Source organism: Garra rufa, chromosome 2 (genome assembly GCF_049309525.1).
Source record: "Garra rufa chromosome 2, GarRuf1.0, whole genome shotgun sequence".
In the NCBI taxonomy this organism is placed as follows: Eukaryota; Metazoa; Chordata; class Actinopteri; order Cypriniformes; family Cyprinidae; genus Garra; species Garra rufa.
This window is the reverse complement of record NC_133362.1, coordinates 73,930,537-73,954,588: the sequence shown is the minus strand read 5'-3', so window position 1 is coordinate 73,954,588 and position 24,052 is coordinate 73,930,537. Positions and strand designations below refer to the sequence as shown.

The 24,052-nt window shown below is 39.4% G+C and overlaps 3 protein-coding genes and 1 long non-coding RNA gene across 4 annotated transcripts in view; 1 reads left to right on the top strand and 3 right to left on the bottom strand.

Annotated features, from left to right (window-relative positions):
- The window catches only part of LOC141325733 (uncharacterized), a 779,461-nt gene that overhangs the window by 178,747 nt on the left and 576,662 nt on the right, over positions 1-24,052 (bottom strand). The window lies entirely within an intron of this gene.
- LOC141325748 (uncharacterized) lies at positions 6-2,301 on the top strand. The gene is made up of 4 exons (XR_012353837.1): positions 6-118; positions 495-746; positions 831-2,045; positions 2,126-2,301. It is a non-coding gene; the product is annotated as an uncharacterized lncRNA (long non-coding RNA).
- LOC141325734 (voltage-dependent calcium channel subunit alpha-2/delta-2-like) lies at positions 4,794-23,944 on the bottom strand. Its single transcript, XM_073834477.1, has 21 exons — positions 23,876-23,944; positions 22,190-22,261; positions 21,901-21,972; positions 18,947-19,008; positions 18,782-18,858; positions 18,624-18,684; positions 18,408-18,505; positions 18,162-18,252; positions 18,020-18,082; positions 17,829-17,932; positions 10,933-11,031; positions 10,708-10,799; positions 10,543-10,590; positions 10,381-10,452; positions 10,119-10,271; positions 9,924-9,976; positions 9,734-9,789; positions 9,066-9,195; positions 8,873-8,982; positions 8,646-8,728; positions 4,794-6,285 (listed from the first exon to the last, which is right to left on the bottom strand). The coding sequence occupies exons 1-21, from the start codon at positions 23,897-23,899 to the stop codon at positions 6,184-6,186; spliced, it is 1,722 nt and encodes a 573-aa protein (XP_073690578.1). The 5' UTR covers positions 23,900-23,944; the 3' UTR covers positions 4,794-6,183.
- LOC141325776 (TBC1 domain family member 9) overlaps positions 24,038-24,052 on the bottom strand; it is a 29,181-nt gene continuing 29,166 nt past the window's right edge. The window contains exon 13 of the mRNA XM_073834511.1: positions 24,038-24,050. Within this exon, the coding sequence (XP_073690612.1) occupies positions 24,038-24,050 (13 nt within the window). The remainder of the gene's footprint in view (positions 24,051-24,052) is intronic.

Sequence of the window (24,052 nt, the reverse complement as noted above, 5' to 3'; positions counted from 1 at the left end):
GTGATGTTCCACACGGAGTTACACAGTACGACTTTGATTTCATATAAATGTAATTTCTGATTCACACAGCTAATGTTACTTTTTTTATAATATATCAGGGTACAGGATGTTCGTCAAGGTAAAATAAACAAGAAACTAACACTTCAAATGATATGTAGCTTAGCGGTTATGAATATGACACACTAAACATACAAAAACCAAGTATTTGAGGTACACATTTAAGTGTGTATTATATTGTTTGCATGATGAGGAACGAGTGTTTGAGTTTGTACAATATTAGTGAAGAATATGTTTTTTTCCGCTAACAAAACAAACACGCCTAAATGAGAAGTTCCACCTCATCCATTAATATTTTGTTGATTTGTTGTGCACCTAAGCCTAAAAGAATATCGTCAGCCAGTTTGTCCTAATTACGAAAGCTGATACTTTAGATGCTTTCTTGTAATACTTGCTGTATCATAAATTACTTCACAACATATAATTTCACTCTCCAGCGGATAATCTGGTGAAGGAAAGACTGTAAACAACAACCGACAACCACAGTCTGGACAGAAGACGGCAGAACCCGTTCATTCAAAATGCTACACTAAAGAAACAGCATAAATACAGTATTAAGTATTTAAACATGCATTAACTCATTTGTATGCCCTCCAGGGGTCGCTAGAGGATCAAATCATTGTTGCCAACCCTCTGCTGGAGGCTTATGGAAATGCCAAGGCTGTGAGGAATGACAACTCATCTCGTTTGTAAGTCAGTGAGGTCAGAAAACATATATTTTTGCGTTTTGTTATACATCTGCAAAAAGTTCAGAATCATTTCTGTCTCTGTAGGGTAAATTCATCAGGATTACCTTCGGATCCACTGGAAAACTGTCTTTAGATAAATATGTTTTTTAGTTGTGATGACATGAACTACATATTCAAATCAATGTTTTATATCAAAGATCTGCTAAAATAAAGAAAAACACTGCAGTTGTCTGCTGAGAAGAGCTACCATATCTTCTTCCAGCTCATGGCTGGACACAAGCCAGAACTGCTTGGTGAGAGATCTAAAGATTTTTTTGGTGTAAAAACCCAGCGAAATGTAATGAGCAGTCTTACTGCCAACAACCTTTAGTTTTTGCTATAATTTCAAGTTACAGTCTGGATAAAAATACATTTAAAAGCAACAAGACACTTTAAAAATTAATAAACTCCAGGCACTTCACAACCAATCGATGGCCAAGTAAAGAAATAATGCATAAGCTTTAATGCAACAAAAAACACAGTTTGCTATTTGGTAGCCTCGAAACAAGCTTCAAAAACAAGCCGATAGCCTTGAGGGCGGTGCGCCGACATATGGTGCAGTTGCACCTCGAGTGTCCCGAGACTGAATTCTGCCTTGTGGACCCTTCCTGATCCCACCCACTCACTTCCTGTCATATCTCCATTGTCCTGTTGAAGAAAAATAGAAAAATGCATTCCAAGAGGTTAAAGATGATTAATTTACTGACATTCCAAACAGGATCAATCGTCCAGTACAATATCCGCTCATTCACGAACGTGATGAAGCTGTATTTGAAGAACATGCCTCTTCAAAAGAGTGCAGACACTAAAAAGAACGGGCTCAGATGAAGGAGAACTATGAAAAAATAAAGGAGGATCTGGAAAAAGCACTGGCCAAAAAGGAGGAGATTCAGGAGAAAATGGTCTCACTCCTGCAAGAGAAAAATGACCTTTAACTTAAAAGTCGCAGCTGTGAGTCTTACAGAGTCTATATATGGATCTCACAGGGTTGGATATGACAAATGCCATGCCATTAAATACATACATCTCAATTAATACAGAACACCTGAGAACAAATGCTGCAGGAAAGCATTGTGAAGGTCTCTTCAAAAGCAAGATCCAGCTCAAGGCCAAACTCAAAGAGACGAAAATCAATGCTGAACTGACTGCCAAGAAGAGAAAACTGGAAGAGGGATACTCTCTGAGCTGAAGAAAGATATTGATGACATGGAGCTCACCTTGGCAAAAGTGAAGAAGGAGATACGTGCAACAGAAAATGAGGTCAGTATTTTGCCATCGTCTTGATATCCCACCAATGCACAAGCTAACATAGCAAAGACTAAAAACTTCGCTTAATTTAGGTGAAATGTACCTGACTGAAGAGATGGCCTCCAAAGATGAAGCAACTGCCAAACTGACAAAAGAGGAAAAAAGCCCTACAAAATGCACACCGGCAGACTCTTGATGATCTCCAAGACGACGACAAAGTCAACATTTTGTTTAATTCTAAGACAAAGCTTGAGCGGTGATGTAAGTGAACAAGGCCCTAAATCGATCAATCATGGCTATGAAACTGGCCCAGGAGTCCATAATGGACCTGGACAATGACAGCAATCAGAGGAGAAGATCAAAAAGGTGAGGGAAAGTTAGACTTTGAAAGCACTGGATACAACTATAACTCTACATTTAACAAAACATTCATGTTTGAAAACCGTAAGGACATTTTGAGATAAGTCAGCTACTCAGCAAGAAGAGCAGTCTTTGGGATCACACCTTCAGAAGAAGATCAAGGAACTTGAACTCATGTATTAGATTTGATGTTTCCCAATTTTGTAATGTTTCATTTGTAATTATTATTATATGCAGATCTGTATCAAAGAGCTGGAAGAGGAAACTGAGGCTGAGTGAGCCGCTCATGCTAAATTGGACAAGCAGAGAGCTGATCTCTCCAGGGAACTTGAGGATATCAACAAGAGCCTTGAGGAAGCTGGTAGTGCCACTGCGATTGAATTTCAGAAGTTTTGGTTTCAAATGGTTTTAAACCATTTCACCTTCACAGACAGAAGACCAGAAGAACGTGACCAGACTGCAGGATTTTGTTGACAAGCTCCAGCTGAAAGACCTAAAAGCGTCAGACTGAGGAAGCTGTGAGTGATGATTCTGTCAAAGCGTAACCTTTAATGCTGATTGGTCTTCCTTTCAAAGCTTGATAGGGACACACTTCTATAGCCAATGAGAAATTCTTTCAGCTTGTGAATCAGTGAATCATTTTTGAGGACAAGGTTTTGGTAAGGACCAGTTTAATCCAGCTCTTTACCAGCTAAGGACCAGTTTAAACCACTTCAAACCAGCAGCCATGCTTGTGCCTTTAATTCAAAGACTTCAACCACAACTGTCAAAGAACTGAAAATTTTAACTTAAAATCTTTACATAAATGTTTGTTAACAACATGCTATTTGTCAACTACCAAATACAGAAATGTATGACTGAAAAGTGCATTCTATTATCACATAAGCTACCTGGGATAGCAGTGGCAGTTAGCTAGCCACACTATTTACGGCATAAACAAGTTCCTTACTGAAGTAGCTTAAGTTGATTACCTTTATATGTAGTCACACAAGACTTGAAATGCTCAGGAGCGTCCAAGTCCAAGGTCAACAAGCTGAGGGCCAAGAGCTGTGATGCTGGAAAGGTATATATAAATAAAACACAATACATAAAACTGATTATAAATATATAAAAAATAAAATATACAAATATGTAAGATATAAATAAATACAAAATAAAACCCTTGAGTAACATTTTTCATATTTTGTATCTTTTTCTTTACAGGGCAAGGAAGCAGCTGAGTAAAACCTCAAGCCTAGATCACCACATGAAGTAATCATAAAATATGATTACTTGCAGTTGTTTTACTGCTGTAATAAAAACCCGCTGTTCTCATTCATCATCAAATACATATTTCTAGAGTAAAACAATAATAATCCATACCAAGTTGACGTGAAAAATATGAATGTCTTTATCTCACCAATTCTCTTATAAACATCTCCCAGAAGTGTATGACACAATATGATACAAAGTTAGCCTTTCGTGATAGATTTGTGCCATCTGTACAAAATGAAGTGATATGGAAGACCGCAGAAAGGGAGGAAAAACCCTTTCAAATATTTAACAAACATCTGCAGAACCAAAAAAAAAAAAAAACGAACAAAAAAATAATTAAAACATTCCTATTCACATCATTGTAACACAGAGAAATTTTTACATAAAGACAATAGTATAAATACTCTTATTGGCATGAAATAATACTGTTAGAACGCTCATAGCTCACATACAAACATTAAGCCGATACTCAAAGACAAGCCTAAATCAAAGTCATCCAAAGAAAGCGGCTCAATACTGATTTCATGCTCTCTTTACACTAATTCAGTAGCGCTCACTTGCATTTCAGCGTAGTTGACATAATTCAAAGTATTGCTCAAGCCATTACGATACAAAATACGTCAAGCGAAACCCTTTCTCAACCCATTCGTTTGGAAGTACAGTTGTTTTGGAAGTGTGGCCACGTTACAAGATGAAATACCACCAACTAATTATTTTTTGTCTAAATGGACCTTTAAAACGTTATATATAATCAATGAAAAGCAACAAAACATCTGCGATAAAATCCAGAACATTTCAATAAAAGCATGAAAGCATTTCAAAATTCACACTTGATACATTTCGCAAGCAATATACACACCGTATCTTTTAAATTAAATCAAAGTAAATACAAATCGACCCTTGGATAACAATTACGGACTCATTAAGACGATAAAGTTGGTCCGTTCAGCGACTAAGGGTTGACAGTCCTTCCAGTAAATGTCCTAAAATCATGAAGTTTAATAGCAGTTATCATTTTTCCCAGCATGCAGCGGGACATCGAGACATCAGCTTGCATTCCATTTCATTAAAACACACTGAGCTAGATCAGGCCAGTGTGGAATAACCATATTTACATCAGAAAAAGTTAAAACCATTTGAGTGACTTTCTAAAGACAGAATCAGTGGAATATGTATAATAAACCCATACTGAAAGCCAAAAGGCGCGCACGGGCGAGTCTCACGAGAAACACCCCAAAATCAACAGAAAAACACCCCAAAATTCATGAAAAGGGCATCTGATGGAATACTGTGGATATTGCATTGTGACAGTATTTTAATGTGCTTTTTTAGTGCTTTTAAATCGATTAATCATTATTAATCGCGATTAATCACATCCAAAATAAACGCCTGTGTTTAAATAATATATGTGCGTGTACTGTGTATATTTATATACACATACATATTTATATAAATATGCACAGCACACGCACACTTTTATTTTAGATGCGATTAATTGCGATTAATCGTGATTAATCGATTTAACGGCACTAGTTTTTTACTATTTGAATAATCATAAATTAAGGCAGTATAACAAATGCTACCATATTGTAAAATAAAATGTTATCCCCACATTACGGTAATAAGAAAAAAATTTTTTTTTAGCATTACTGTTATGAGATTTTGAGGGAAAAATGTGCTTTTAAAATCCTAATGATCCTAAAAGTGTGCTTCATTTTCTTTATGTGCCATTTCCTATTCCTATCTTTTGATTTTGGGGTGAAATATGAAGTTTTGCCAGGTTTCATGACATTCACCCTTATACTGTAAACATTCAATACCAAGTCTTTCTCCACCGTTCATCCAGGGTCAGTCCAATCCATGTCCAGTGCTATTGTTGGTCCATTCGGACAAGTGCGCCAAGGCACTGTTGGGTAACAAACCAGGCAGCAGTTTTTAGACACAATATATGCCCTTAAAACATTCGACAAAAGCTCCAAATGAACACGAAACGAAATCTAAATCTTTTTTTTTTCTAAACAAAGCAGTTTGCGATAATACGGCATTCTCTCTTGGCAAGGAAGCTTCAAAAAACAATATTTCAACGAAAGCTGCGCGTCCCCAGCGTTTGAGCATCCACGTATTTCAGGGTTTGGCACTAAATCGAGAACGAAGCAAGACTCAAATAAACACACGATGCGAGATTGTGATAATAACCGTCAAAACTCGTGTCGTGTTTCAGTATTTCGAAACAAACCAGGTCCTTTCCTGTTTTTGGCAAGCAAAAATACTTTACGGCAGCAGAAAGATTGTTGTTGTTTTTTTTGTAAGTTTTCCGAATATAAAGGTGAAATGATTTAAGACAGTTTTGTTTTTTGGATCTGCACAATGTCGGGGTTACTAAGACACGTTTTCCCATCATGCTCTGCTGTAACGGCACACAGCTGGAATGCACCTCACGATGAGACAGAGAGCCGGAAAACCAGGAGAATGTCAGTAGAGGACCAAAGCGGCGTACAGATGAAGGACAGGAACACCTACGGCAGTGAGACTCAGTTTACGATCGTAGAATGAGGTAAAGCCACAATAACTGAATCCAGAGCAGAACTCGCATCGGACAGTGTAAAGAGTGAGCGCTGCCACACTCCGACGTGTTCTCCTGCCGAAAACACAGAGAAAAAGAGAATGTTTAGGTTAACATTCAGTAAAGACTCACCATTAACAAAGCCAAGCTGTTTGTCACTGGTTGCTAGGGTGTTGCTATGTGGTTTTAAGGTGTTCCTATTGCTAGTATGTTGCTATGTGATTTCTAGGGTGTTCTGGGTGGTTGCCAGGACGTTGGTATGGTTGAGAGTTCTTCGTACTTGCTTAGGGCATCACTCTATGGTTGCTAGGGTGTTTAGGGTGATTGCCAGGATGTTGCTATGTGGTTGTTCTAGTGTTCTTGGAAGTTGCTAAGATGTTTGCACAAAGTTGTTATGGTGTTTTGGGTGGTTACCAAGATGTGGCTCCTTGGAGAGTTCTTCGTAATTGCTTATGGCGTCACTATGTGGTTGCTAGGGTGTTCTAGGTGGTTGCCGGGATGTTGCTATGTGCTTGTTTGAGTGTTCTTGGTAGTTCCTAGGATGTTTGCATGAAGTTGCTGGGGCGTTTGGGTGGTTACCAAGATGTGGTTACTTAAGAGCTCTTTGTAGTTGTATAGCGCATCAATATGCAGTTGCTAGGGTGTTCTAAGTGGTTGCTAGGATGTTACTATGTGGTTGTTTGAGTGTTCTTGGTAGTTGTTAGGATGTTTGCACAAAGTTGTTATGATGTTTAGGGTTGTTACCCAGATATGATTCCCTGGGCGTTATTTGTAGTTACTAAGGGCATCACTATGCAGTTGCTAGGATGCTCTAGGTGATTGCCAAGATGTTGCTATGTGCTTGTTTGAGTGTTCTTGGTAGTTGCTAGGATGTTTGCATGAAGTTGCTGGGGCGTTTGGGTGGTTACCCAGATGTGGTTACTTAAAAGCTCTTTGTAGTTGTATAACGCATCAATGTGCAGTTGCTAGGGTGTTCTAAGTGGTTGCTAGGATGTTACTATGTGGTTGTTTAAATGTTCTTGATAGTTGCTAGGATGTTTGCATGAATTTGTTGTGGTGTTTTGGATGGTTACCAAGATGTGGTTCCTTGAGAGTTCTTCATGGTTGTTTAGGGTGTCACTATGTGATTGCTAGTGTTTTAGATGGTTGCTAGGATGTTGCTATATGGTCGCTCAAGTGTATTGGTAGTTGCTAGGAGAGTTCTTTGTTGGTTCTTAGGGTGTCACTATGCAGTTGCTAGGGTGTTCTAGGTGGTTGTCTATCAGTGTTGCTATGTAGTTCTCAGGTTTTTTGGGTGGTTGCCAAGTGGTTGATTAGCATGGTATTGCTATGCAGTTTCCAGGACATATGTGGTTTCTACAAAGTTCTGGATGGTTGCCAGGATGTTGCTATGCAGTTGCTAGAGTTTTCTGGGTGGTTTCCAGGAAGTTACTATGCAGTTTATAAGTTATTCTGGGTAGTTTGACAGGACATTTCTATGCAATTACTTGAGTTTTCTGTGTGGTTGCCAAAATGCAATGTGGTTGTTCCTGGGTGTGATTCCCTGAGAGTTCTTTTTAGTTGCTAGGGTGTGGTTGTTTGAGTGTTCTTGGTAGTTGATGTGATGTCTGTATGAAGTTGTTAGGGGTTTTGGGTGGTTACCCATATGCGGTTCTATGGGAGTGTTTTGTAGTTGCTTAGGGCGTCACTATGCACTTGATATGGTGTTTTAGTTGGGGCCAGGATGTTGTTATGTGCTTGTTCAAATGTGCGTCGTAGTTACTAGAATGTCTAAAAGCAGTTTCTTTGTGTGTTCTTGGTAGTTGCTTAGGACGTCACTATGTAGTTGCTAGGGGTGTTCTAGATGGTTGCCAGGATGTTGCAATGTGGCTGTGCGAGTGTTCTTGAGTTTCTAGAATGTCTGCATGCAGTTGCTAGGGTCGTTTGGGTGGTTACCCAGATGTGGTTCCTTAGAAGTTCTTGGTTGTTGCTTAATTGTTATGAGTGGTTGCCAGGAAGCTGATCTGCAGTTGTTAGGGTGTTCTAAATAGTTGACAGGATATATTTTTGTAATTCCTCAAGGGTTGGTTGCCAGGATGTTGCTATGTGGTTAATGGGTTCTCTGGGTGGTTGCTAGGAATTTGCTATTCGGTTGCTAGGGTATTCTGGGTATTCTGGGTAGTTGCCTATGTGATTACTTTAGTTTTCCAATTAATCACCAGGACTTTACTAAGTGATTGCTTTAGGGCTTTGGCTGTTTGACCATGTGGCTGCTAGGGCGTTGTGGGCAGCTGCCAGAAGGTTGCTATGTTTCTGCTAGGCTGTTCTGGGTGGTTGCCAGAATATTGCTATGTGATTGCACAAGTGTTCTGAATGGTTGTATGAATGCTGCTACAAAATATCAATTATTGAAGCAAACATAATTTCTTTGATCTGAGCAACAGACAACGCTTCACCTCTGAGTTGTAGTCGAAACATTTGTCAGGGCCTTTCCGATAGCGGGCGGAGTTTAACACCTCACACGGATTCTCTTCTTGAGCTGGAGAAGACAAATTAAGGAAACGCCACAAGCTCTGTCTGTCTGTCTATCCATCAATCAAGCACAGATGACAGCTGAGAACACAGTATTTCAGGGATAAAAGCAGACCTGTGAATGCTGCGGGATTATGGCAAGGAAGGATACACTTTGTTCTGACAGGTAGGAGTTTCTCGATCTCGCAAGAGCTGCAGGGCAGCGTCTCCGCCACCACAAACAACAGATTTGTGTTTTCTATACGCTTGGCGTGGAACAACCTGACAGAAAGAGAGTTTGTGTTAGGAAAACTTAAGTGAGTGTTAAAATGCACAAATGACTATTCACACACACAAACACACACCTGGAGCAGTTCCCACAATCCTGCAGCACGTTGAAGGAGTTGGTGGTGTTGGTAAAGTAGAACTGACTGTAAACCGTCACACAGCTACTGCTCCCTTTAGTGTCTGAGTAACTCTCAGCCCAGGCGTCTTCTAAAATACAAAATTGTGCATAATGCAATCCCAGAAAGCTCACTCATTTATAAATATATATGTCTAATTAAAATTTATGAGCTGTGTATTTATTGAGTTTGGAGTACTGGCTCAAAAGTTCAGCAGCATCTTAATGTTGTTTGTGTGATTGTACACTGTTGGGCACGTAAGGAGATCATTTCTACCACATTACTATTAGTTACAACATGAAATAAACATGAATTTGTTATGCTGTCTCAACCATGAAACCAAAGTCCACTGATGTAAATCTAACTCTCCTGTTTGTCGGACAAAATGGCTGCTTTGGCATTACGATTAGTCAGATCAATCAAACCCCGCCCAGAAGCTGTTTCACTCGGATATACGCCACAACTGGGAAGAAAAAACAATCGCAACTTCCATTTCATGCCCACTAGCCTAAGCTGGTCTTAGCTGGTTTAGGCTGGTCTCCCAGCCTGAACAGCTGAAGAGTGGCCTATAAAATCAGAAAAAAACAGCCTGACTGGTTTAAGATGTTTTTTAAGGATATGTGTCAAACCTGTGGTGAACCAGCTGCTGTAGATGAGTCCATACAGGAACTGCTGCAGAATGGACCTGAAAGAAAACAGCAACTTAACTTATGAGTATATGAATAAACAATAAAGATGTTTAATGTTACAAATTTGTACTAAATGTTGTTGTAACAACCAACATGGGATGTTTTAGCAAAATAATGTAGAAGTACTTACCATGCCGCTGCTGACGTCCACCAGGCCAGATTGAGAAAATCAGCAATGGAGGGCTAAATAGAGAGAAAAAATAATAATAATTTCAAATGACTTCTGTACTTTCGAGTTTTCCTAGAGGAGATTCAAACAGATTGTAGTTTCATACATGACTCAAAGTCACTATGATGGTTCCCCATGAACTGATCGGTTTCTCACCACATAGAATCCTCTGTGCGCAGCTCCCGTGTGACTGCTGGCTGTCGGCTCGCAGGCTGACTGATACTGGAAGGTCTGATGACGGGCGTAGATTGAGTTGTTGTAGAGGGCGAACATCAAGTAGGGGTCTACTTCGCCAAAGAACAGACCAACCTGAGACAGACGAAGACATTATGACAAATTTAGGATAGGAGATTATTATGAATAATCTCAAGATTTTTTGTGTAATTAACAAAAATGAGAAACAATCTAAGCATCCAACCTTCTTCCAATGATCTCTCTGATTGGACATCACCAGGAAACCTCCGTCATCGATCAGGTAACACAGCAAATCCTGAAACACATAATAATATCTATATTCAAAACCAGATCTACTAACACGATGATTTGATCATGCAGAGTTTGTGTGTGAAGGTTCTCTCACATCGCTGTTCACTTCACAGTCCATTTCACAGGATCTGGACGGGCCGCACTGCACAACACAAACAGGAAGTTAGGATTTCTCACAACACTCATGTCAGCAAAGATGAACATAATGTTAGAAGACAATGTTTTTCTTTCAGAATTCCTTTTTTCCAAACACTCATACCTTATGTGCGGCCTGTCTGCTGTCTGAAACATTGCTTGCGAGGATCTTGAACTTGTCAACCCAGGCCTCCAAATCCAGCTTAACGCCGACCACTAAAAACAAGATTAAGATTAAAAAACAGTCCGAGACAGACCACGGAATTGCTCCTAAAAGGATTTTAACCTCTCGCTTGCTGGTTTGTCAGAGAGGAAAGAAAATAAACATGCTGTTTGCAGAGAAACACACCTGCAGGCTTCATGGTTTTGCCACTGATCACGACCTCCACGGCGGTGGTGACCAAAATTCCCACAGTGCCGTTCTCTGTGATTAACAGATCATCCATAGCTAGACACAAACCAGAGACATTAAAACAGTGAAAAATGTTCATACAGGTCTGAATATTACACTTAGTAATGTATGAAGTCAACATAACATCAAAATAGACTATTTACTTCTTAACATATGTTCCCATCAACTATTTCAATGGCAACTCTCTGAAGATTTTAGCATGGTAATGGATATGATGATGTTAATGTATTTGGTCTTTGCGGAACAGATCTGTTACGCTGCTGAATTGCTACTGCTGTTGGTTATAGTTGTTGTAGATTGCTGATGTAAAGCAAGTACAGGAAATTGCTACTGCCAATTTGTATGCCGATACGGTGCTATACTGAGATCTATACAGGTGGAACTGGGGAGGTGGAGGGTTCGAGAGGAACTCTAGTAAATACTAAACAGTCATTTTAAATGTTAAGCATCAAGCTCATTGGCTGCATATGTAACATGAACCAATCAGCTTGTGCCAAGTAGTTTCACGCTATGAATATCATCAGTTTGCATTAAAGACCCCTCAGCCTGCACCATCTAGTTTAATGACAGAACTTGGCATTAATTTTTACAAAAGTGGTTGGCCAATAAGGCATGCCTGATATATAATATGCAATTAAATGACAAAAAATATATATTATTTAATTATTTGCTGTTCGTAAAATATTAATTCATTCATGGTGTAAATAATAATTTACTAATCTGGAATATTTAGTAATAAACATTTTAATAATTACTAACCAGTGTGTAAGATGCAATATTTTGTAATCAATACTGTAATATTCTGTAATCGATATTGAAATATTTAATTAAAGCTGTAATATTGAGCAATCTGTCATGTATCTGGTCTGTCTTCTCATCATGAACTCTTGCACACACACATTCTGGACTGCAATCCCCATAAGCCACTGCACCAATCACTGCACACAGCTGCTCCTCGTTTCCCACTGAACTGATTGCTGCATACACCTGTTTATCATTCACCCACATGCATTTAAGCCACACACACACACAGCCACCTTGCGAAGTCTTATCATTCCCTATGGTTGTTATTCTAAGCGTTTTCCATGTTTCCATGCTCCCTGGCCTTGTTGTTTCCTTAGTTTATTCCTGGTTTGTTTTGTTTGTCTTATTTGTTTTCTTTGTCACTTTGGACTGCCCTTCTGGATTTCGACCCCCCGCCTGTGTTACGGATTACTCTCTGGATTGTCTTTGAGGTTACTGTTTGCCGATATTTTGACCCTGTCTGTTTGACCACGTCTGTTAAATAAATGCTGCGAATGGATCCGCACGTCTCATTCTGACTCCCTGTGACAGAAGACTTCGCCACTACAAGGATCCAGCAGCTATTGTGGAGGTATCCGGTTCCAGCATCACAATATGGACCCGAATGAGTCTGTAAGCAAGATGGCCTCCCTTCTAGAGTCTCTTGACAAGATGACCTCCCTTCTAGACTCTGTTCGCAAAATGGCTGCCCTTCCAGAGTCTGCTCTCAAGATGGGCCCCCTTCCACAGCCATGGCACAAGATGGCTACCATCAAATCAGTGACTGCGCCGCCAGAGCGCCCTCCAGTGACTGCGCCGCCAGAGCGCCCTCCAGTGACTGCGCCGCCAGAGCGCCCTCCAGTGACCGCTCGCTCAGAGCCTGCTCTTCCAGAGTCTCCGCTGGAGACGCCCAGTCCTCCAGAGTCTCCGCTGGGGTCGTCCAGTTCTCCAGAGCCCGCTCCTGAAGAGCGTCGTCCAGAGCCCGCTTCACAAGAGCGTCGTCCAGAGCCCGCTCCTCAGCCCAGCCTTCCAGAGACTCCGCTGGTTCCGCCCAGCCTTCCAGAGACTCCGCTGGTTCCGCCCAGCCTTCCAGAGACTCCGCTGGTTCAGCCCTGCCTTCCAGAGCCTCCGCTGGTTCAGCCCAGCCTTCCAGAGACTCCGCTGGTTCAGCCCAGCCTTCCAGAGACTCCGCTGGTTCAGCCCAGCCTTCCAGAGCCTCCGCTGGTTCCGCCCAGCCTTCCAGAGACTCCGCTGGTTCAGCCCAGCCTTCCAGAGCCTCCGCTGGTTCAGCCCAGCCTTCCAGAGACTCCGCTGGTTCAGCCCAGCCTTCCAGAGACTCCGCTGGTTCAGCCCAGCCTTCCAGAGACTCCGCTGGTTCAGCCCAGCCTTCCAGAGCCTCCGCTGGTTCCGCCCAGCCTTCCAGAGACTCCGCTGGTTCCATCCAGTCGTCCTGAGATTCCTGTCTGCCCGGTTCTGGTCACGGAGCTCATGCATGGACTGTTCCCACCCACCCTCCCTGCTGCTCCAGTTCCGCCACCTCTGTCTCCTGACAGTCCCTCTGCTCACCCACATCCCACCTTCGGTGCAGAGGACTTGCCGTGGGACTGCCAGTCTCCATCGGTGTCCAGACTGAGGGATCCCTCACCATCACCTCCAGTCTCAGAGTCCTGGACTCCACCTCGGCCCTCCGACCCTGCGGCTCCACCCCGGCTCTGTGCTCCCTCGTCTCCGTTGTCGGCCGTCGGCCCACCAGCTCCTCCGGGCTCCATCGTCTCTCCAGCTCCGCCCCGGTCAGTCGTCGCCCCACCTTCGCCTCTGGACTCTACTCCTCCGGCTGCGCCTCGTCACTCCGTCCTGCCGGCTCTGTGGACCTCCTCCCTCCCGTGGGCACAGCCTCGATCCTCTGTCACTCCGGCTCCGCTGCGTACCTCCGGACCTCCATCTGCGCCGGGGTCGCCAGAGCCTTGGGCTCCGCCTTGGCCCTCCGGATCCTCGGTGTCACCTAGGACCATCGACTCTCCGGTTCCGCCTCGGGCTCCACCGGCTCCACCTCCGTCGGTCGGCCCCATGCAGGAGCCGACCCTTCCCCCACCATGGCTTCTCCCTCCGTCGGCTCCGCCTCAGTTCGTGGTTCCAGTACCCCTACATGGACCTGGCCCTCCATCCCTCCCTCTGTTCCGCCTCCGCTCCACCACCCTCCAGGTTGTATTATGTGGTTAGAGCGTCTGGAAGCCGCTCCTTGGGGAGGGGCTCTGTCATGTATCTGGTCTGTCTTCTCATCATGAACTCTTGCACACACATTCTGGACTGCAATCCCCATAAGCCACTGCACCAATCACTGCACACAGCTGCTCCTCGTTTCCCACTGAACTGATTGCTGCATACACCTGTTTATCATTCACCCACATGCATTTAAGCCACACACACACACACACAGCCACCTTGCGAAGTCTTATCATTCCCTATGGTTGTTATTCTAAGCGTTTTCCATGTTTCCATGCTCCCTGGCCTTGTTGTTTCCTTAGTTTATTCCTGGTTTGTTTTGTTTGTCTTATTTGTTTTCTTTGTCACTTTGGACTGCCCTTCTGGATTTCGACCCCCCGCCTGTGTTACGGATTACTCTCTGGATTGTCTTTGAGGTTACTGTTTGCCGATATTTTGACCCTGTCTGTTTGACCACGTCTGTTAAATAAATGCTGCGAATGGATCCGCACGTCTCAGTCTGACTCCCTGTGACACAATCATACTGTCATATTATTAATCAATACTCCAATTTATTAAATTACAGCTGTAAAAATTAGCAATCAATGCTGTAATATTGAGTAATAAATAAAATAATAAATAAAGAAAAGCTAACACTTAGTAATAAATACGGACATTTATATTTATCAATATTTTAATATTTAATTAGTGCTCTTAAAATTAGTAATCAATGCTGTAATATTTAGGACTTAATACTGAACTATTTAATCAGAGCTAAGATATTGAGCAATCATACAGTCATATTTATTAATCAATACTCCAATTTATTAAATTACAGCTGTAAAAATTAGCAATCAATGCTGTAATATTGAGTAATAAATAAAATAATAAATAAAGAAAAGCTAACACTTAGTAATAAATACGGACATTTATATTTATCAATATTTTAATATTTAATTAGTGCTCTTAAAATTAGTAATCAATGCTGTAATATTTAGGACTTAATACTGAACTATTTAATCAGAGCTAAGATATTGAGCAATCATACAGTCATATTATTAATCAATACTCCAATTTATTAAATTACAGCTGTACAAATTTGTTATCAATGCTGTTATATTAAGTAATAAAGTAATACAAAGCTAACATTCAGAAATAAATACTGAAATATTTATCAATTTTAAAATATTTCATTAGTGCTCTAAAATTAGTTATCAATTCTGTAATACTTAGTAATCAATATTAAAATATTAAATTAGAGTTGTAATATTGACCAATCATACTGTCATATTTATTAATATGTATATACACACACACACACACACACACACACACACACACACTGGTTTACATGTTTTATGGGGACATTCCATAGGCGTAATGGTTTTTATACTGTACAAACCGTATTTTCTATCACCCTACACCTACCCTACACCTAAACCTAGCCCTCACAGGAGATTGTGCATACTTTTACTTCCTCAAAAAAACTCATTGTGTATGATTTATAAGCCTGTTTCCTCATGGGGACCTCAGAAATGTCCCCACAAGGTCAAAATTTACTGGTATTCCTATCCTTGTGGGGACATTTGGTCCCCACAACGTGATGAATACCAGTACACACACACACACACACACACACACACATATATATATATATATACATATTTATTATTACTTCAATTTATTAAATTAAAGCTGTAAATATTAGTAATCAATGTAGGGATGGGGCCGATCCGATCCAGTATCGGTATCGGGTTCCGATACCAGCTTAATTAATGGATCGGAAATTTCCGATCCAACCTAGAGAAATTTCCGATCCAGAGTTATGTCTACGTACAGTGCTGTCTGCTGAAATGACTTCACAAGTGATCCCGGGCTAGGTGACGTGTCTGTGCTCCAATGAGACACTGAGAGAGATGACATGCCTCCTTTCAGGAAATCTTCAGTTTGCAGGTAGCAGTTTAGCATTGAGCGTCATACATGTCCGCTGTGTGGAAATACTTCACGGTCGGAAACGCCGCAAAGACAGCAACGTGCAATGTTTGCAAAGCCGTTGTTCCGAGAGGTGGCACCTCGTGGATTTATTTAGTAGATTAACTGTTAAATATTACCCATCATAGAGTAAAAGTTTATAATTTGTAGACTTCGTGCGTGTTATTTTCTGTTTTTAACGTTGCCGCACACACCTGAAGCGAGCACGCGCACAGAGAGAGAGAGAGAGAGAGAGAGAGACGTGATTCAAACTGCGCGATTCACAGACTGATTACTCTTTAACGTCTCTTGAACAGAAACATTCATACAAAGTTATGTTTAAATACCCGTTGTTTTATTCTGGTAACACCGTCGGTTATGTCTTCAGTGAACCGAAACAGCTGAGAAGGAGATGCGTGCCAGTATTACGTGCATTAGGCCTTAAAGAGACAGCATCCTATAAATACCTGCAGTGAGAAGCACTAGTTATTTATCAATGAATTATTAAATTTCTGCACCTGAATACTAGTATTATTGATTTTATTAGTAACTTTATGTTGTATTCATCTACACTTGTCATTTGTGTTAGTGTTCTTGTTTTGTTACTTATATTAGTTCAGCTAGTTTTTGCTGTGGATTAGAAGTACTTAAAGTAAGCATTCAGTAATTAATAAACAACAAACTTTTTTTTGTTTTGTTTGTTTTTTGCTGATCCGAAAAGTGCACTTATTGCACTTTTATTCAAAATGTTTAACATTTGAAAACCTTATTTTGTTGCTGCTACACAAGCAAGAATTTACTGAATTTATGTTGATCAGATGCACATTGTTCTATTTATAGTGTGAATATTTATTTTTTATTTCAAATATTTGAAAACCTTTTTGTTTTATGCAACAAGAGTGTATATTGCACTAGTATCTAGTAACCCTGTCTTGAAATTTAAATAAATATCAATTTAAACCCTTAAAGTTGCATATTTGTTTTCAGGATGGGATTTCTGCCATTTTCTAACCTCATACTTACCTCAAGTTGCTTTTTGGGAGATACTTAGACTTGCTTGTAGAGAAGTTTGTTACAGCCTCATAAAATCAACAATAATGATAATAGTCATAGTGATATAAAAGCAAATAGAGCTCTGGTATCGGAATAGTATCGGTATCGGCAGATATCCAAATGCAGGTATCGGAATCGGATCGGAAGTGAAAAAATGTGGATCGGTGCATCCCTAAATCAATGCTGTAATATTAAGTAATAAAGTAATAATTAAAAAAGCTAACATTTAGTAATAAATACTGAAATACCTATTTATCAATTTTTAAATATTTAATTAGACCTCTAAAACTAGTAATTCATTATTTAGTAATAATATTATAACTGAAGTAGAGCTGTAATATTTATAATGACTGCTGAAATATTTTTAAGCATATTGAAATATTCAATTAAAGCTGTGTATTTAATAATCAATACTATAATTTTTTGTAAATAATATTGTTATTTTATTAAAGCTTGAATGCTGTAATATTTAATTAGAGCTAAAATATTTAATAATCAATGCTGATATATTTAGATTTTTTTAATGTATTTTACAAAATAAAACACTATTTTAGACATGTTTGCAAGTCTTAATTTACATAATTACTTACAATTCACTCAAAAATATGTTTAAAAAATCATAAATATTTAAATGTATTTTACAAAATTAAAACATTTTAGATATGTTTGCAAATCTTAATTTGCATAATTACTTGTAAATCACAAATATTGTTTTACAAAAAATTCAGATATTTGGTCAAAAAAAAAAAAAAAAAAACGGAACATCATTTAATATAGTTGTTAATGGTATTATTTGTAATTTATTCGTTTAGATGAGGACTCACAGGTTCGTGTTGGCGCTCTGAAGATGTAGCCTTTGTTGTCCAGAGTGCGACGGTAGAAGTTTGAGTTTAGAGGTTCAGGGTCCTCGTCCCATGATTCAGCAGCTCTGAAACACAGACAAACATGTGCCAGTTAAGCTAATTGTGATGGTAATCGAGTGTACGTAAGCCCAGTCAGAAGCTCTGTCATTTACGTGTTGGGGTAAACTCGCGTGACGCCTCCATTGGTGGACGCGAACAGCGCCAGGAAGCCGTACCTGCAGAGATCAGACTGTCCGATCAACAGCTGAATCCACTTAATACAGTAAATCAACAGACTGATGGGTCGGATCTTACGTGTTGAGATCTTTGTTCTGCCAAACGCGTGAGGCGAGCTGCCAGAGGATCCCAGAATCCAAGATCAGGTTATGAATGAGACCCTGATCACCTGTGAACCACCGTTACAAAACAATTAGTCATTAGTTTCTCACAGTTCACTGATGGATTCACGAATGGAGGCAAATGTTATTGAATTATTATTTCTGTAACATGTAATATTCAGTGCTGGTGTCGACCTTTGGCCTAGAGGTGAACGTTACTCACAGTCTTCAGATTCAGGTGAGATCTCCACCATCAGAGACAGAAAGTCTGCTAGGAACTGTGTGTTATTTTCAGCCATCTGCAGACGCTTGCAGTATTCTCTATATATAGAGAGAGACATAGCCAGAGAGAGTGGGTGACCATACATCTACACAAAACACCCAATATCTCAAACATTTACTAGAGGAAATATCATAATGGATGGATATATGGGTGTACCTTGGAGCTAGAAACACGTGACCAGCCGACTCAAACGAGTTTGGCAGCAGAGACTGTAAATCTGAGAGAAACGCAGGAGAGATTATTTATTATATGAAACATCAAGATCACTAATCGGACACAAAACATCCGTATTAAATAAAAAAAAAAAGACTCACACTGCAGTTGTAGCATGACATCGCTGAGATCAGCCTGGATGTAATATTCGCTGTACGGAGGAAGTACCAGACCCAGACTACAGGGGGCGGCACGCAAAAACAAACCAAGAGTTTAGCATGTTTAACGTCAAACTGGATGATCTGAACAGTTGAATCGACTCGTACCTGTAATCAGTGTCGTTGATGGGCGTCCAGGTGTACATACGCGTAACGTCGTCAATGTAGCGCTGCGGGACAACATTTCATTATCAGACCTTTTCATGCAAGAAGTTTAACCGTTTTTTTTCTAAAATTTACTCCCCCTCAGACTTTCCAAAAAGTAGATGAGTTTGTTTCTCCATGGGAACAGACTTGGAGAAATGTAGCATTACATAATTTGCTCACTAATAAATCTTCTGCAGTGGATGGGTCCAAACAGCTGATAAAAACACCACAATCCACAAGTAATCCACACCACTCCAGTCCATCAATAAATGTCTTGTGAAGTGAAAAGCATTGTGTTTGTAAGAAACAAATCAATCATTAAGGCGTTTTAAATTTAAACTGTCACTTCTGACCAAACTACCAGCCCATAATCCATAATAACACTTTCTCCAGTGGAAAAGTCCATCTTCTGTTGCCCTCTCAAATCAAAATACATTGACTTATCTTTTTTATAACTGCTTTTCGAATTTAGAGCTTGATTTATGTATATTTTTCAAACGACTTTTCCACTGGAGAAAGCAATATTATGAACATAGTTCTCATATTTTGGCCAGAAGTAACCCAGCTAACGGGAAACGTTTCCACAACTTTCATTAACATTTTTTCAAAGGTATTTAAAGGTTAGGACAGAACATTCTTACAATAATGTTTATAGGATGTTCTAATAATGTTATTAATGGTTGATTTACATTTTCGTAACATATAGAAAACAACTTAGAACAACTTTCTTTTGATGTTATTTGTATGCGATTGAGGTTCTCATAATGTTAAAAGAAAATATTTTTATAACAACATTCTCTGAACTTTTTTATGTTATTTGCACACGTTTGACTTTGAGGTTCTTGTAATGGTAAGAGAAAATGTTCTTAGAACAACATTCTCAGAACGTTCTTTGATGTTATTTGTACACGATTGAGGTTCTCGTAGAACAACATTCTCAGAATGCTTTTTGATGTTATTTGTATGCGATTGAGGTTCTCATAATGTTAAAAGAAAATATTTTTATAACAACATTCTCTGAACTTTTTTTTATGTTATTTGCACACGTTTGAGGTTCTTGTAATGACAAGAGAAAACATTCTTAGAAAAACATTTTCAGAACGTTCTTAGAACATCATTCTCGGAACGTTCTTTTGATGTTATTTGTACACGATTGAGGTTCTCGTAATGGTAAGAGAAAATGTTCTTAGAACAACATTTTCAAAATATTCTTGGAACAACATTCTCGGAATGTTTTTTAGATGTTATATGTACATGGTTGAGATTCTTGTATAGTTAGCTCTTGTAATGTTAATATGTACACGATTGAGGTCTCTGGTATAAGAAAATGTTCTTAGAACAATATTGTTGTACATGATTGTGGTTCTCGTAATGGTAAGAGAAAACATTCTAAGAACAACATTTTCAGAACATTCTTAGAACAACATTTTCAGAATGTTCTTCTGATGTTATTTGTACACGATTGAGGTTCTCGTAATGGTAGGAGAAAACGCTCTTAGAACAACATTCTTGGAACGTTCTTTTGATGGTATTTGTACATGATTGAGGTCTCGTAATGGTAAGAAAAAACGTTCTTAGAACAACATTTTTGGAACGTTCTTAGAATAACATTCCCTGAACGTTCTTTTGATGTTATTTGTACAGTATTGAGGTTCTCATAATGTTAAAAGAAAACGTTTTTATAACAACATTCTCTGAACTTTATGTTATTTGTACACGATTGAGGTTCTGGTAATGGTAAGAGAAAACTTTCTTAGAACAACATTCTCGGAACGTTTTTTAATGTTATTCGTACACGATTGAGGTTCTTGTAGAACAACTTTCTCGGAAATGTTTTTTGATGTTATTTGTACCAAATTGAAATGAGAAAATGCTCTTAGAACAACATTCTTGGAATGTTCTTTTGATGTTATTTGTTACACGATTGTGGTTCCCATAATGGTAATAGAAAACATTCTTAGAACAACATTTTCAGAACGTTCTTAGAATGTAATTGTCAGAACGCTCTTTTGATGTTATTTGTACACGATTGAGGTTCTCGTAATGGTAAGAGAAAACGTTCATAGAATAACATTTTCGAAATGTTCTTAGAACAACGTTCTCTGAACATTCTTTGATGTTATATGTACATAGTTGAGATTCTTGTAATGTTAGAAAAAAAGTTCTTAGAACATTCTCGGAATGCTCTTTTGACCATATTTGTACATGATTGAGGTTCTCGTAATGGTAAGAGAAAACGTTCTTAGAACAACATTTTCGGAATGTTCTTTGAACAACATTCTCTGAACTTTCTTTTGATGTTATATGTACATGGTTGAGATTCTTGTAATGTTAAACATGCAAACTTCACACAGAAAGACCTCCTGACCCAGCCTTGAACCTGGGACCTTCTGTGAGTTTTCATAACTTAGTTTCATAACGTTTTCATAACTGAGTCGGAATGTTAGCTAAACATTCTTGGAACAGATTTTGTTAGCTGGGAATGGTTTGAAGTTAATTAGTTTCTTACAAACAAGTAGCTTTTGCTTCACAAGATGGACTGGAGTGGTGGGGATTACTTCGGAATTAATGTGATGGTTTTTCAGCTATTTGGACTCTCATTCTGACCATTCACACTGATGAGCAAGTGATGTAATGCTAAAGATTCTCCAAATCTGTTCTGATGAAGAAACAAACTCATCTACATCTTGGATGACCTGAGGGCGAGTACATTTTCGAACATCGAACATATGTTTGAATATCAACATTGAACTATATGCAATTACACAAATTGGAATACAGCCAATCAGTGATCAGTCGTACACATGTAGATCAGAAATTTAAATCTGTGATTCTGAGCCATTTATAGAAAGTCATGTCCCAGATATCACACATGTCCTAGTTTCATCTGTCACATTAATCGCACACACACTTGCCTCATCCATTGATTTAATTAGAGTTTTGATCGTCATGTCTCCCGATCGGCCATCAATCATTTGCCGGCGGATCTAGAAAAGACAAAAAGCAGATGTTGAAACTTATCCATGAGCTCCTGCTGATTTAACAGAAATGATCAGACAACTGATTCAGCCAAACGTCATATTTAACACATGAAGTGAGTGTGCCGGTGCCACCCACACACCAAAACAATGATTCATTTGTTATGAACAACAGAGAAAGAGTTCAACAAGGACAATCAGGACTTTTGGATAGTGAAAATTTTACCTCCTGTTTGCTGCTGTCTTCTACTTCTGCATCTAGGAAATCCAGTGTCACCGGCTCTGGCAAGTCCTCCTCCTAAAATTAGACAAACAACAGCATAAATCAGGGTTATTACCAATAACTAAAACTGAAAATAAAATGCATACTGTATATATATAATTAAAAGATATATTTACATTTAATTATATGTAATTAACACAAATTCAATTATATAATTTATAAAACACAAATACAGTATCTCACAAAAGTGAGTGCACCCCCCACATTTCAGCAACCATTTTAGTGTATCTTCTCAAGGGACAATACTATAGAAATTAAACTTGGATATATCTTAGAGTAGTCAATGTGCAGCTTGTATAGCAGTAAAGGTTCAGTGTCCCCTGAAAATTACTCAACATACAGCCATTATTGTCAAAATAGCTGCCAACAAAAGTGAGTACACCCTAAGTGAACTTGTCCAAAGTGTCAATATTTGGAGAAATACTTGGCCACCCCATCACCTTCAGCTTCCTCAGCAAGGCAGTTGTCATCTTGGTGGTGTGTTTGGGATCGTTATCATGTTGGAAAACTGCCGTTTGGCCTAGTTTCTGGAGGGAAGGCATTATGTTCTTGTTCAGAATGTACAGTACATTATGAAATCCATGTTTCCCTCAATAAATTGCATCTCCCCAGTACCAGCAGAACTCATGCAGCACCAGACAATGATGACACACTTTTCTTGGTACTCCTTATTAGGGCAATGCCTCACATGCTGGACACCATCTGAGCCAAACAAATTTATCTTAGTCTCATCAGTCCACAGGACATGGTTCCAGTAATTCATGCTCTTGGACAGGTTGTCTTCAGCAAACTGTTTGCGGGCTTTCTTGTGAGCCAGCTTCAGATGAGGCTAACTTCTGGGATGACGCCCATGCAAACCGACTTGTTGCAGTGTGTGGCGTATGGTCTGAGCACTGACAAGCTGAACTTCTACTTCTGCAACCTTTAAATCAATGCTGGCACCATTCATGCATCTGTTTTCTGAAGCCAGGTTCTGCACCTGACACGCAGAACGAGTGCTCAGCTTCGTTGATCAACCCTTGCAAGGCCTGTTCTGAATGGAACCCATCTTGGAAAACCTCTGTATGACCCTGACTACTGTAGTGTAACTCGGTTTCAGGATGTTACTGAACCTCTAATAGCCTTGGCCATCTTTGTGGAAAGCAACAATTCTAATTCTTGAATCCTCAGAGAGTTCTTTGCCATGAGATGCCATGTTGAACATCCAGTGGTCAGTATGAGAGAATTTAAGCACCAAATTTTACCTGCTCTAATACAAGATACACAACTTTGTATGGTCCTGTCAAGCAGACAAAAACAAAAACATGAGGAATATGACATGTGGCTGTGCATGGTTAAACAACATACTGCTGTTATCACTTAGGGTGTACTCACTTTTGTTGGCAGCTATTTTAACAATAATGGCTGTATGTTGAGTTATTTTCAGAGGACATCAAATCTACACTGCTATACAAGCTGCACATTGACTACTCTAAAATATATCCAAGTTTTGTTTCTATAGTATTGTCCCTTGAGAAGATACACTAAAATGGTTGCTGAAATGTGAGGGGTGTACTCACTTTTGTGACATACTGTAAGTGTAATTGTGCTGTGATTTCTGATAGAGCCGACAGAGAATCAGAGTCTTACTCGAGGCTGAAGGTTCGGATGCATCAGCACGTATCCATTTGGGTCAATGGCGAAGATGTATCCATTTGCTCCCAGCTACACATAAAGAAAAGATTTTGTGATAATGTTTTCTGTGTTTTTTTAAAAGACTAGCATTAAAAGAGCTTTTCAGTAGCCACTGACTTATATTATTTTACT